Raw genomic sequence first — 14,542 nt, 5'->3', positions numbered from 1 at the left:
AGTTTTAGTGTGGTTGGTCCACGAGTTTTTAATGCACTACCAGACTCAGTTAAACAATGTTATTCTGTTGAGGCGTTTAAGTCCGCACTGAAGACTTATTTGTTTACTTTATCTGACACTGAGGTAGCAAAAATGTTTTATTAATAATTTTAACCCTCTCTTTGACTTATCTAAATTATATTAGCTTTTTGGAAGTTTTATGAACGAATTTATACATAGAACTTTATTTTGCTTTTGATATATAGTTTTAAAAGTATTTTTGTAAACTAGTTGTAGTGACACTGCTGAGTAAAAGTGTACGCTTAATAGTGGTGTTTTTAAATTTCAATTTTAATTAATTAATTAATATAAATTATTTAAAATAATCAATACTATAACTTTAATGTATAACCTAACTTGCTATTAGTTTATATTGCTCGATTAACTTTTAAAAAATTGTATAGCCTGAAGTGCAACGTGGAAAGTGGAAGGGTTGCCGCGCTCAAAATGTTCAATCTATGCCACATGAAAAGTGTTATTTCACAAAATTGCAAATTGTAATTTATCAAAACCGAACAAATTTTTGTTTAAACTCTATTTTGCGTTAAATATTTTACAAATAAATTTTAAAGTAAATAATTATTTAATTTTTTATGCTCTGTGCTCACTCGTGACTGAATTAAAAATTATATTCATGGCCATGGTTTTAGGTTGTAGGGCAATGCGTTACTGTGCCGCGCCGCGCACTCAATAAGGCTTCTCACAGCGAGATGCTTGATACATGTTTCGCATCCCTTTGGCGGCGCGCGCTTCGCGCGCGAAAAGTGGCATGCAACGTATGTCAACGAGATGCGCTACTGTGCCGCGCCGAGCTGCGATGAATTGACATCGTCAATTAATTGTTCCATATATGGACCGAGTCCAACTCGGCGCGCGTCTTGGTAGGTTGTAAAACTACAACTCTTTCAGATCGTTGCTCAGCTCTGGGAAGCAAAATAAAAGTCTAAAATCAAGTCTTCAAAGCTTTTTGTTGCGATGTGAATATGTACCATTTTTATAGCATTTAATCTATTATATTGGTTTATTCATTTTTCGAGGGTGTCTACCCTAATTACCATTGCTGAAATTATCTGTATATTGTTTGAAATATATTTCCTCAAATACACAACAAATTATCATTTAGCCAAATATGACTACATCATACAGCATACAAAATAAACCATTTATATTATTAAGCCAGGTAATTGATTTTACGTTTTAACCATCGGAATCCAATATTACCAAAAAGTATGTCAAAAATAAAATCAAAACATAACCATAATGATACAAAAATTATAAAACATGTTTACAAAAATATTTTAACATAAATCCATAAATCTCATATATCAGATATTTCTAATTAGACTCAACAGCCATAGTTTAAATTAATGAACTTCTTCTTTGCTAAATATGGATGAGACCACAGATAATCATCATTGTTACTCTTGCTCTATAAATAATTAAGACTCAGAGTTGTAATTTGATTCTACCTATCACCAGGTTAGAAACTTTTCAATGATAATGACCACAAGCAATTCCTTTTAAGATACAATTCTTCTAAAATATTCTAGATTTATCTTAAAATCATTTACACTAGAGTTCTTTACATCCACTGGTACTTGGTAGGGCATTTCAATAAGGTTTAACTCTCTCAGGAAGAAAAGCTTTATGAAGATCGTTTAATCCAGAAGATAATCGTTTCATTCCAGACATACCATAATTCTGTGGTTGCATGTCTGGGTGACATCCTCCATGGCAACATGGCAAACACCATTTGCTGCCCACTAGGCCTAGTCGGCTTAGAACATAGTTCAGGTGTAAGCTCAATCCTGCACTGCAGAGGGACCCCATTATATGTAAGCCCCTTTAGTGCAGTGGATGTAACATCCTTACTTAGGTATTGAGGTAGAGTTGGTGCCCACAAAAAAACGAAAATGAAGGAGATGAGCCCTCAGTCAGTTTATTTTAAATTTGTATTAGCTGTTTGTGAATACAATTATAGTTTCGAGAGTCCTATACAGTTTTGGGACTATTTTGTACAGTTTTGTACAGTTTTAGCATAATATAATATAACTTTTATTACATATAAAAAACTATTGCAATTCTGTAGGTTGTAATTTCAACCGGATGTTCTATCAAGAGTTTTTCAGTTCTGATTAAAGCTGTAGTAACAAGGAAATTAATCAATTTTTTATTAATAATATTTTATTAATAATATTAATTATTTATTAAAGTTGCTTGATTTTTCAGCATAGCAATGCTTACTGGGTCCAGCAATAGAATGAGAAATAGTCCAGATGATGACAGATACACTTTTGAAGTGTCTTGGGAGGTGTGCAACAAAGGTCAACAATACTTTCAACACAGTTTTTTGTGCATATTGAGATCATATAATTACAGTGTAGGTCTTGTAGTTCCTGTTGTTTGAACTTGACTAACATGCTGTATCTTTAATTTCAGTTGGCGGAATCAACACCGTGATCAGAAGCAAGGCTGCTGTTACCGTAGCTGAGCTTGGTGATAACTACTTTCTACTTGGTGAGCTATATGATTTAAATAAAGACATGTAAATAAAGACATGTACCTATTCAGTATTCATTAGTCACTTGAACTAGATCATAAAACTATAATATATATTTATTATACCATTACCCTACCATTAACCACATATAATATAAAACCAATTATATACAGTAAATTCAACTCATTAATTGAAGTTAATTTTGTTACAGTCTCCAGAAATGTGGATACAAACCCCTGTCTAATGCCTCTATTTTAGGACCCTATGTCGAGGAGAAGATGCGTACAGAGGTGGAGATAGTAGAGCCAGATGATTATTATATTAGAGCTGCTGTAGAGGCTATGAGAGATAGAGGTGTTAGGGTAAGTAATTATCTGTTATCTTCATTTCGTATCCTGTTAGGGTAAGTAATTATCTGTTATCTTCATTTCGTATCCTGTTAGGGTAAATAATCATCTGTTATCTTCATTTCGTATCCTGTTAGGGTAAGTAATCATCTGTTATCTTCATTTCGTATCCTGAATCTGTTATCTTTATTTTGTTAATATCCTAAATTGTAGCCTTAAAACGATACTTCGTCATTACTTACTGTATAATGTATATCTATGAGGATCCTCTCTGTTGTACTTTTACCTTTATCAAATCTTGTCAGGTCGTTACAGGGAGGTGGCTTATTGCTGGTAATCCATGGGTTATTCTTTTTGACTTAGGCAGCTCCTGGAAGAGGTAAACCAAACTCTTGATCATGTCACAATACTTATTTTTGTCTGTACTCAAATATTTGGTCACTAAATTTTCTCTGCTTAATCTGTAAGGTTTAGAAAACAAACTCGCTCGATTAATTATTGCAATAAATAAACCCAGCGTCGTGAAATCATCGTATATTATAAACAGATCTACCGTATACAATTAAGTCCACTGTATAAGCATTAAGCTTCTTAAGCCCTCTGAGTACAATAAATGTAGGTGTCTCAATTCTTCTCAATTAAACTCCACCGCTACATTCTGACGCTCATAACAAGGTAGTAGTTGTTATATTATAGTATGTTATATCTGGCCAACATAAAGGCCTAGTCTCAGCAATGAACTAATGGCCTAAATGGCCCGAGACCTTAATTCAGTTACATTGGCTAAGGTGCTTGAATAGCGAATGTATATTATGCATTATGTTGTGTTCGCTATATATAATTACTGTTGTCTCACCGAAATTAGATAAACATTAGTTTAATGTCATGTTAATATATGTAAGTAAATAAATATATTATGTTAGACTTGACTACGCCAGGGAGCAAGAGGTTGCAACGTATGACTATTCCGGGTTATCTTTACAGATAAATAATCTATTTATATTAAAGTATTAAATACAAGAGAATTGCCACTTTCTTTAGTACGCGAGGATGACCACATAATATAATATTGTGCTACATCACATAATATAATATTGAAATATTCCTTAATTCTTTATCGTCCTCAATAAATATATCTATTTGTAGTTATGAAAATAGTTTGATAAAAATAGTTTGATATGGTGATGATAGAAACATGTTTCAATACTCGAGCTACTGATTTAAGTTGTCAATGGAATGTGAACTTACCTTTTAGTTGAGATAAACAATGACCTTGTAAACATAATATGATAATCGTTCCTACAAATTATAATCGACTATTTAAAAACCATTCACAAGCGGTTTGTAAGCGTTTATAAACAGTGTAAACTGTAGTTTCAAGAGAATCGGCTTGTAACCCCTGAATAAGCGATTATTAGCGACAATCAGAAAATCCCATTTGTGGCAACTTGCCAAACAATACGCTGAAAAATAACATGATAAACGTTCCCACAGACGTGACGAGTGGATGAAGGATTTCTGGAATGTGTCCCACATTAGTATTCCGGACTCGGACAAAGAGACAGTAAACGCAGTTGTGTTCGGAGAGCTGGTTACCTGGTTCCTGGGGGAGGTATGTGCCTCATTCCTGGCAATTGTCCAGTTTTCCACTTCACACATTCCTGGCATTCTGCCAGTTAATTTTACTGTTACATGTGGTCCTTATTAGCTTGACAGACCAGTGATAACAAATATTAATTCGTTGTTGCGATTTTCACACTGTTATAACACGTTAGAAAAAAGTTATTCATACCTCGCCCTTGCATGCCATAACATATGGCTTGTTTTAATTCTAAAGAAAAGCTCGAACATCTCGAAAATAACTCAATTTAAACTATCACAAATTTACAAAATCCTTAAAACTCATCTCGTCTAAAATAAGGAGAAACAAGATAAGGAGAGATAAGAAAATGGAAATTAGCCTGTATTTAGTTGATCCCATTTTCCTTTGTTAACTTAATGAAAGGTATGTCTTATCAGTACAATCTGTCAGGTTACAACACGGGTAGGTGACACGATAACGGGCATACTACGACGATATAAACTGTCACGTGATATCAAAATGTTTTATCTCTGAAAATAAATTGAAATCAGAATATGGCAAAACAATTATGGTGATATCTCTGTATAGTATGTTTGCACCTTTTGAAGCCAACCTTGATGTACAGTGTTCAACTGGTATATATCTATATTATATTTTAAACTTGACGAAATCCCCCGGCAACGGGGACAAAAAACCACTGAAAATAGACCAAAATTGACCCTATGGTGAGGCCAATTTCAGCTCGAAAATGGAGTTAAAACCTCGCAATTTTTAGCTGGGTTGTAAAAAAGGATAGGAAAAGGAGATAGCATTCTTAGAATTTTGATTAAGGCTTTAGATTTTCTATAATTAACGCGTGTTGCCATGCTTTATTCTGATACGTGATACGTCATAACTAGCTCACATTTACGCTCACGATATCACTATTCATAACTTTGGTTGTCATTGATATTTTTCGATGCGGTAGAAAGTATCGTTTAGGGAATCTGGATACTTACATCTTTGTCGTCAATGTGAAATAAAATCCACACTTTCTACAGTACAGAGCTTAGAGCTAGATGATTAGAGATTAGAGAAATTTAAACATAAATTATTTTTTAAATTTCCTCGAACAAAGCTTTCGACTAGCAGGTTTCTAGTTTACTATATTTTAGTCGAATAACTGAATAAGCAGCTCACCTAATTTATTAACCTATTAACCTATTAACCTATTAACCTATTAACCTATTAACCTATTAACATATTAACCTATTAACCTATTAACCTATTAACCTATTAACCTATTAACCTATTAACCTATTAACCTATTAACCTATTAACCTATTAACCTATTACTTAAGTAAAGTGTGTGCTGAATTAAAATTATTTCAAAATGTTATTTTCGTTTTTGTCTCGTAACTTGTTAAGCAGCATCGCCCCTTTTACCGCAACTATTTGTATTATAAAGTGGAGATATTCTTTTGAGCACTTTAGTTCGTTAGATAAAATATATGTAAAGAAACTAAAGTATCTATTTAATAAATAACCTGCCAACTTCTCAGTTCAGCTCCAGGAACTCCAGTAAAAGGACGGTAGCTCACTTTCACGAGTGGCAGGCGGGGGTTGGCTGTATCCTCACTAGAACTAGAGGTAAAGTATATTTTTAGGGAGTATTGTTTCACGGTCACCTTTTGATGAACTATTTTTAGGAAAATACCGAAGTTTTGATGCTTAAATTGGGAATTATAGCTTAAAACTCAATTATGTGGTGGTTGTGATACTATTTGTGCAGAATGTGGCTGAATGTTAACCAAGTATTCAATATACGTTACCGATTATTATCAGTGGCTGAACGATGAGCCTTAAAGTTAAACAGTCTATATATCATAGACAATAGAAATTTGCACTCAAACATAGTCATTTGCACTCAATTTTAAACATAGACATTTGCACTTTATGAATTATGATAGACATTTGCACTCTACATATTACTTCACAAACTCACCCCTCCTAAAATTTGATTCTAAACCGACGGGCTGGAACCTTGGTTTTAATCTCATCATAAGCTGCAGCTTGAAAAACTGTAACACATATGAACCATCTAGACATGGGCTTAATTTTTGGCAAATTTATCAGCTAAAAGAAACATTTACATGAAATTTGATATGCAGCGTCACTTTTGAATCAAATCATCAAATTCTTGGCATTGTTTATACTTACTTGGGACGCTGGTATTATCATGGTTTGCTTAAACAATATGCAAACTTATAAACTACCATTCGTCATATTGAAATGTGGAGTGTCTATGTTTTACGATGACTCAGCTAAAACTGGCACTGTTAAAAATCGTCTTAACTGTGTATGATAGCTTTTTATTTAGAAGCGAAAAGTTAAAAATTTCCCATCTCATCACATCTTTACATAAAACTTAAATGTAGCAAATTTACAATAAAATATGCAATGCAATCAACAAAATATGTTTGTATTATTCTTTTGAACTCCTGTAGAGCTATAGATCGGGACTATATTAATATACTAGTGTAACCCGTGCCTTCGGCCGGGAATTTACTGTCACAGTTGCAATGTAAAAGTATACAACCGCATTATATATTTGATATCACGCATAATGCTGTCTTATGAAAGTATGAAATCTCCCTACAGTTAAAACAAAGCGGCCGCAAGAGTGAGCTCTGATATTACGTGGGGCTAAACTAATTACGGTACATGTTATCCTCCTCGTTCTCTCTCCCATCCATTTATGTCACATTTCTGGAACAAAATCATCAATTAAACCACTTACCACCGGCCGATTTTTATAAAATTTTCTTATGGGCTTCATCAGAGTTTTGTCGGCACTATACCGAAAAAACCAGTCCCGTAACTATTACCGTTTTTTTTGTATAACTGTTCGGAAATTACACACAGACACACAGACACACAGACACACAGACACACACACATTCTGGTGTTATTAAGTTGATTATAGATCGGGACTACATTATATATTTTGTTATATTATTTATAATATTATATTAATTGTATTATTATATTGAACTACCTGTAGGCCTGGAGATCGGGACTACATTATATATTTTGTTATATTATTTATAATATTATGTTAATTGTATTATTATATTGAACTCCTGTAGGCTTGGAGATCGGGACTACATTATATATTTTTTTATATTATTTGTATTATTATATTAATTGTATTATTATATTGAACTCCTGTAGGCCTGGAGATCGGGACTACATTATATATTTTGTTATATTATTTATAATATTATATTAATTGTATTATTATATTGAACTACCTGTAGGCCTGGAGATCGGGACTATATTCACGACGCACGCGACTCTACTCGGACGTTATTTGTGTGCTGGATCTTCGGATTTCTATAATAACATGCCTTATGTATGTATATCCTGGTGGAATGTGATGTTAATTAGCTGCATGTTTGATTAGCTGCATAATTAATTAGCTGTATAATTAATTAGCTGCATGTTTAATTAGATGCATAATTAATTAGCTGCATAATTAATTAGCTGTATGTTTAATTAGCTGCATTATAAATTAGCTGTATAATTAATTAGCTGCATTATTAATTAGCTGTATAATGAATTAGCTATATGTTCAATTAGCTGTAAAAATGGCGAATAATGTACATTATTTTTTATTTTATTATGCTGGTGTTCCAAATTTTATAGTTATCCATGTTTCGGTTTTGAGGTTTGTTAAAAACACACGTTTTAACGTTTCTAGAGAGCATGAAGGACTGCATGAAGGGTTTTATTAATTGAATCCAAACATCCATATTCCATAACTTTCCGCACGATGTAAAACTAGTGTAATGTAATATAAGTAGTGTAGTGAAGTAGTGTAATGTGAACTATAACATCCAGTGATCCAGTGTACAAGTGTAATAACACTCTAATTAGATAGTGTAACTATGTCTTTAGCAGTTCATGTCACGTACACACTGAAAATGAGTTTATCCACTCCCACTCTCCATGGGTGTCGCCCCCGTGTTCCTGCACCCTCGTGTTCCTACACCCTCGTGTTCCTACACCCTCGTGTTCCTACACCCCCGTGTTCCTACACCCTCGTGTTCCTACACCCCCGTGTTCCTACACCCTCGTGTTCCTACACCCTCGTGTTCCTACACCCCCGTGTTCCTACACCCTCGTGTTCCTACACCCCCGTGTTCCTACACCCCCGTGTTCCTACACCCCCGTGTTCCTACACCCTCGTGTTCCTACACCCCCGTGTTCCTACACCCTCGTGTTCCTACACCCCCGTGTACCTACACCCCCGTCTTCCTACACCCCCGTCTTCCTACAAATCCCGTCTTCCTAGACTCCCCGTCTTCCTACACCCCGTCTTCCTACAACCCCCGTCTTCCTACACCCCCGTCTTCCTACACCCCCGTCTTCCTACAACCCCCGTCTTCCTACACCCCCGTCTTCCTACACTCCTGTCCACTCCTGATAACTCGCTCTGATCTGTTGAGTGTTGGTGTGATATGGCGGTGTCTGCAATGTAATTATTGATCAGTAACACTTAGAAAGTAAACACACCTGGCGTTACTTGTGTAGCTTATTTTAGGAGTTATTTAGAAATTCCTGCTAGCTAAAAGCGAATTGTTGGCATTAAAAAAATACGTGCTCAGTAAGAATGAACCTAGTGGTAAAGATTAAGAAAAGAGTACTTTATTAGAATAATACTTAATGTATAACTTAATGTATAATGTATAGCGAATGACATTAATTAATAACAGCTTAATGAATAAGCTGAGGTTTGTTATTTGTGCATGATTACTTTCTCAAAAAATCAGAGAGCTTTAATTTAATTACAAAATATCTCAACATTGATCCACAAGAAGCTGTCAATGAACAATGTGAGGAATGAACAATGTCCATTCCTCACATTTTTGTCTGACATCCATACCAAATTCCAGTTTGACTGTGAAGGAGAAGCAAGGAGAAGGGGTATTCACCACCGATATTGTATGGAGATGGCAGCTTGCCATGCCGCCCATATTTTCACTACTGTATCCAGGTAATGGCATTTTTAAACTTTCAGTCTCGGGACTACCCGTATTTTGGTATGTTCATATGTTTATAAATAAAAATATTTACTTATGTATAATGAATGATACACAATACTTTCAACACTATTATATACCAAATATTTTGGGCAAACAATGGAGCCTTTTAATGACAAGATAAAGTCAAGAGACTTATGAGCCTGAAATTTTATTGGGTTGTGACCGATCGAGGAACGATGATTGTTGTTCGTTAAAAAAAAAACGTATATAAGTTATATTTGTTTGGGGACCGGTTTTTGGTACACCGGCCAATGTTTACAAAATCATATGATACATAACAATATAATTTTACGTGAATATGAAAATTGAAAATTATGATGTAACCTTATACGTTTATTCATTTAAAAAAAAACCAAAACTTTAAAAATTATATTCCTCAGAATAACACAAGATGAATCAGAACATCTGTTAAAGAGGAGACCTGACCTGATAACTCCTAACGGTCTCAACGTACACAAATTTAGGTAACTCAATAATTCTACATCCGTTAATATGGTTAACTTGATACTTTTACATCCGCAAATATGGTTACCTTCTTATTTCTACATCCACAAATATCAGATACGGGTAAGTAAATTCCTTATTGTTGTCTGGATCAACTGTTTTCAGTATTTATAATATGATTATATGCCCAATGCCCAATGCCCATGGTATGTTTTGTTACCTTACTGTTTTGGTCTGAACTAACTTATTTGGCTTTCATGATCCTTCACTATCTTAAGATACTGCACCATAGTTAAAACAAGCTACTGGGTGATTATTAGAATTAAAATAAATTAAATACTCTGGAGAAAGTTCCGTAAATTCAAGAACGGATAGTTGAACGGTTCTTTATATAACCTTCACTTAACACATTGCTTTTTTATCTGAAATCGCAACTTTCTTGAAAAAGGAATGGGTTTAAAATAATCAAAATTTTGAAAAATCAAAATGAGTTGAGAATTCATGCTGGTTTCTTGATTTTAAGATTTGTAGAAGTAATCAAACGCAGGATTAAGATTATCATTTTTAGCTTGATCTTTTTTAGAAAACCATACGAATAAATGTGATAGGTATTTTATGTATTTGATATTACATTTTCCTGTTCGCTGCTGATTACGGTGGTTTTTACTGCACGGCTCACAACCCTAATTCAATTAGTGCAGTCCTGAAACGTCTGAGATTACTGTCACAAATGCGAGGAAAAGTCCCACCGTGATTCGTCTCAGGACATAAATATTTTACATATCATGCAAAAAATATGCTTCCTAATTCCTTCCTCGAGCATAATAATGTAAAAAATGTTAAGAAATGCTGAGAATTCTGATAATATTAGATTATTTACTGGTTAATACTATAATGAATTAAAAATAGTATTAAGCTTTAGGTACGTGATTGGTTGTATTGGAGCAGGATTGTGCCAGCGATCCTGCTACATATAACGTGATATTTAGGCATCAATCTTGTAGTGTTACGATGTTTTTATACGGCGGAGGAACGAGAAATATCAAGTTCTGAAACAAAAGTATGCCAAGGATTTGTAGTGTTTAACTTTAATATTATCTGCGGTCTTATTCATTTAATCTTGTTATATAAATATGTAATTTTATAAATTTATAAGTTGGGTTATTAGTGCATCCGTTAGATTTAATATATTTATTGCATTCCTTGGAAAGGCAAGATAAGGAGTGATTTCAATGCTAATATTATTCAAAATATTACAAAATATTATACAAAATACACCCTTGGCCTTGCAAATATTGAGTATGAAATGAATTAAGAAATTAACTTACAGTTATTTCAACCAACATGATTTCTTATGTAATTAACAAAAGCGAGTGTATGATTTTGAAAGAACAACACTGTACAATAGTACCTTACCCAATATCTTACTCAATATCTTACTCAATATCGCAAATAACCTAACTACCTCTCATTAAAAAAGTTACTAAACTTGAAACCGACCCTGCAAATCTCAGACCTTGCAATTTCAGTCACGGAATTGCGCCCTACATTCTGCTACATGTAAAATTTATACACTGGATCAACTATATTGAGCTGTACATGATCAATACAGCGAAGCTTCGGGCGAAGAAAGTGTGGTATTACACCTTAACCGTCGCTGGCGTTAGACTTGATCCTTCGGATTCCTGTAAGTGCCGGTTATATGTCGTAACTATAAAGCCATGGTTGTCCGAACTAAAGCATAAGGGTGGTTATTTCACTTGATGGTCCTGCTGCAGCGCAGCCTAAAACAGCAAATAAGTAAATAAGTAAGTCATATTACGGACAAATAAATCAAGGGTTAAGCTCTCATTGTGATTAAAACGATTATTAATTAATTGGAGTGTTATAAAGTTGTTGTACTCTATAAGACTGTGTATATTCACCTACAAGCATAACTGCTTGGCGTGATGAGGTACATCTTTGATTGGTCGAAGGTCTTTCAACAACACTGTATCATCACTTTCATAGTAGTCCCGGCTTATAACGGGTTCATAGCGGTATTAAACATGTTTTTCTGGGCCCAAACATTCTACGCTCCTACTATGCTATCACTGGTCTCTTGACTAACTCCCAATCATCTGTCCATATTATATTATATATGGTAGTGTTTCTGGACAAATAGATGGTATACGATGCCCTCAGGCTAATCTCGGCGATCTTCATGCAGGCCTTCAAGTAGGATGTTCAATACTATAAGGAACAGGATCACGGACAGTGGGTCTTCCTGGAACAGGCCTAGCTCATTAGTAAATACTAACTTTTAACTTTTATTACTTTTATTTCAGTGCTATACACGAGTTCCAGAACCTACACGCAATAGCAAAAGAGAAGATTAATAACTTTGTTCAAGGTCACTTCTACGGTCACGTGGACTTTGATCTGGATAAAACTATTTACCTGTTCAGCGCTGGAAGGTAAGCTGCTAATTATTCTATTAAATATTTCATTTAATCAGCTGAACAGTTTTTAGTTAAGGTTGAGGGGTCTTGTATATTTCGTGATTTATTGTCACCTTAAAAACCAAGGAAGCTAGCGACATTCGATAATTCCACGGGGTTTCACATCACGGTTTAAATGTTATATTACTGTGGAATATTGTTAGAGATCCAGCCCGCTTACCGTCGAATACTTAGTTACAGGAAGGTATGCTCAAATCATTATGCCTAATTTATAACTTCAGTACGTGATAAATCCTGAGATTTTTGATAAATGATCCCGGTCTACCATCATAACAAATGACAATGACCCAAGACGATTGTCTGCTGCAAAACTTTAAATACTACGCTTCTGCGTTTCTTTTGTAATGAATCAAGTCTTACACGACCCACACACTATAAATTAAATTAAACACAAAATATTCAGTTTGTAACTGCAGTAAGTTATGTGTGCAGCAGCCGGGAGGACTGTTGTAAATATATATATATATATGATATAGAGGCCGGCTCGAATGAACCGCACTGGACAAATAATGTTATTATTGAGTTAAGATATTAGATTTCTCTGTGTAATGTAAGCTGGCTGATTGTTGTGAATGTGCGAGATTGTAAGGAAGCTTTGAACGTCGTGATAAAATGCTTGAAAGGTATGTGAGAAAAGTTCGAGGAATTTTGTTTTCCACGAAATGAACATAAAAACTCTGGTTTGTAGGCCCGTGCAGTGAATTTTGTAGACCCGTGAAACCAATCCTTCGGGGTCCCTTTTTACTTCCTATTTTACGGGCCTGCTCCTCTGCGGAGTTTTATCATAATGTAAATGATATTTGTTTTACTTTCCAATCATGAATCAAAACATTAGTCACCATGGAAATAACGATTTACTGATATTAATTCATCACTGCCATTCATTCATTCGTTGGTATTTACGAAGGAATGCAACCCATGTGGTTTCTAAATCCAGCTCCTATATCCACACTCTCTCTTACATTTGGGAGTTAATATCAGAAACTGAAAACTTCAATAATGTGGGCAATCTAACGGATATGAAGCCAGGGGTTTTGTTCAGTGCTGTGATGCACACTCTACGAAATTCTAGAACATTCGTGATAATGATAAACATTTATAATAATGATAAACATTTATAATAAGCTACTATATATTGCACATCTGCGAGGGCAACACTTTCAGGAGTATTACCTCTCCGTCAACGACGTCTTTGACAACCAACATATTACTACAATTGTCAACTATTGGCAACTATTGTCAACTATTGTCAACTATAAGCAACTATTGTCAACTATTGTCAACTATTGTCAACTATTGTCAACTATTGTCAACTATTGTCAACTATTGTCAACTATTAGCAACTATTGGCAACACGCTCTAAGCGTCTTATTGTACCCGAGGAACTGGACCTAACCGGAGTGACCTGGTTTCTATCCTCTAGCTGTTCTAGCTCCTAATCTCTGGTTATCATCCTCCTGGCATTCGGGCATTTAGTTGATCCCCTTCATTCCACCTACCACTTTACACTTTACTTCCATTATCTTCTCGTAGATTTCCCCCGGCATCCTCTTCCTGGAGGGTGCCACACCCCAGAGGCAGACAGAGAAAGGAAAAGGAAAAAGCGGCTCCTATTTTGTGTTATAATATGATATGTTAGGTTTGAATGTAAAATAAAATACATACTTTGCATTTGATATTTTTAAATTGACTCTTATCTTGTGTTATAGAGATCTTATCTCTAGATTATACATACAGATATATCTTATCTCTTATATTATAGAGATTATCTTTATCTGATATGGGCACCTTTTTTTAAACGGTTACATTGTCACGTACAGGCAGGATAGTAAATATTATATTTCTTTCTTAATAAATTCTTTTAAACAAAACAATTTGAATAGTTCAAACATTGAATGAAACAAGGTATTCTCCTCTTCCCAAGTATGAAGGAATATAAATCGCTGATGTGAATAGAATACAGAATGTCATTGTATATAACAGAACAGTATACATAGTGTATGGATCATGCACATTACCCACTTAAAAATACAAATAGTCCC

General features: G+C 34.5%; 1 protein-coding gene across 4 annotated transcripts in view; it reads left to right on the top strand.

The window, feature by feature from the left end:
* The first annotated feature begins 2,265 nt into the window (after positions 1-2,265).
* The window catches only part of LOC134814295 (glycogen [starch] synthase, liver-like), a 70,282-nt gene continuing 58,005 nt past the window's right edge, over positions 2,266-14,542 (top strand). For all 4 annotated transcript variants that reach the window (XM_063822392.1, XM_063822390.1, XM_063822389.1 and 1 more), the window contains exons 1-10: positions 2,266-2,363; positions 2,479-2,556; positions 2,798-2,901; positions 3,192-3,265; positions 4,381-4,498; positions 6,010-6,097; positions 7,768-7,862; positions 9,406-9,506; positions 9,936-10,019; positions 12,327-12,455. In XM_063822392.1, the coding sequence (XP_063678462.1) occupies positions 2,276-2,363; positions 2,479-2,556; positions 2,798-2,901; positions 3,192-3,265; positions 4,381-4,498; positions 6,010-6,097; positions 7,768-7,862; positions 9,406-9,506; positions 9,936-10,019; positions 12,327-12,455 (959 nt within the window). In that variant the 5' untranslated portion in view covers positions 2,266-2,275. The remainder of the gene's footprint in view (positions 2,364-2,478; positions 2,557-2,797; positions 2,902-3,191; positions 3,266-4,380; positions 4,499-6,009; positions 6,098-7,767; positions 7,863-9,405; positions 9,507-9,935; positions 10,020-12,326; positions 12,456-14,542) is intronic.

Source organism: Bolinopsis microptera, chromosome 4, assembly GCF_026151205.1.
Source record: "Bolinopsis microptera isolate Bmic1 chromosome 4, MBARI_Bmic_1.0, whole genome shotgun sequence".
NCBI classification, from domain to species: domain Eukaryota; kingdom Metazoa; phylum Ctenophora; class Tentaculata; order Lobata; family Bolinopsidae; genus Bolinopsis; species Bolinopsis microptera.
The sequence above is the reverse complement of the archived record's forward strand: the minus strand, read 5'-3'. Positions and strand labels throughout refer to the sequence as shown.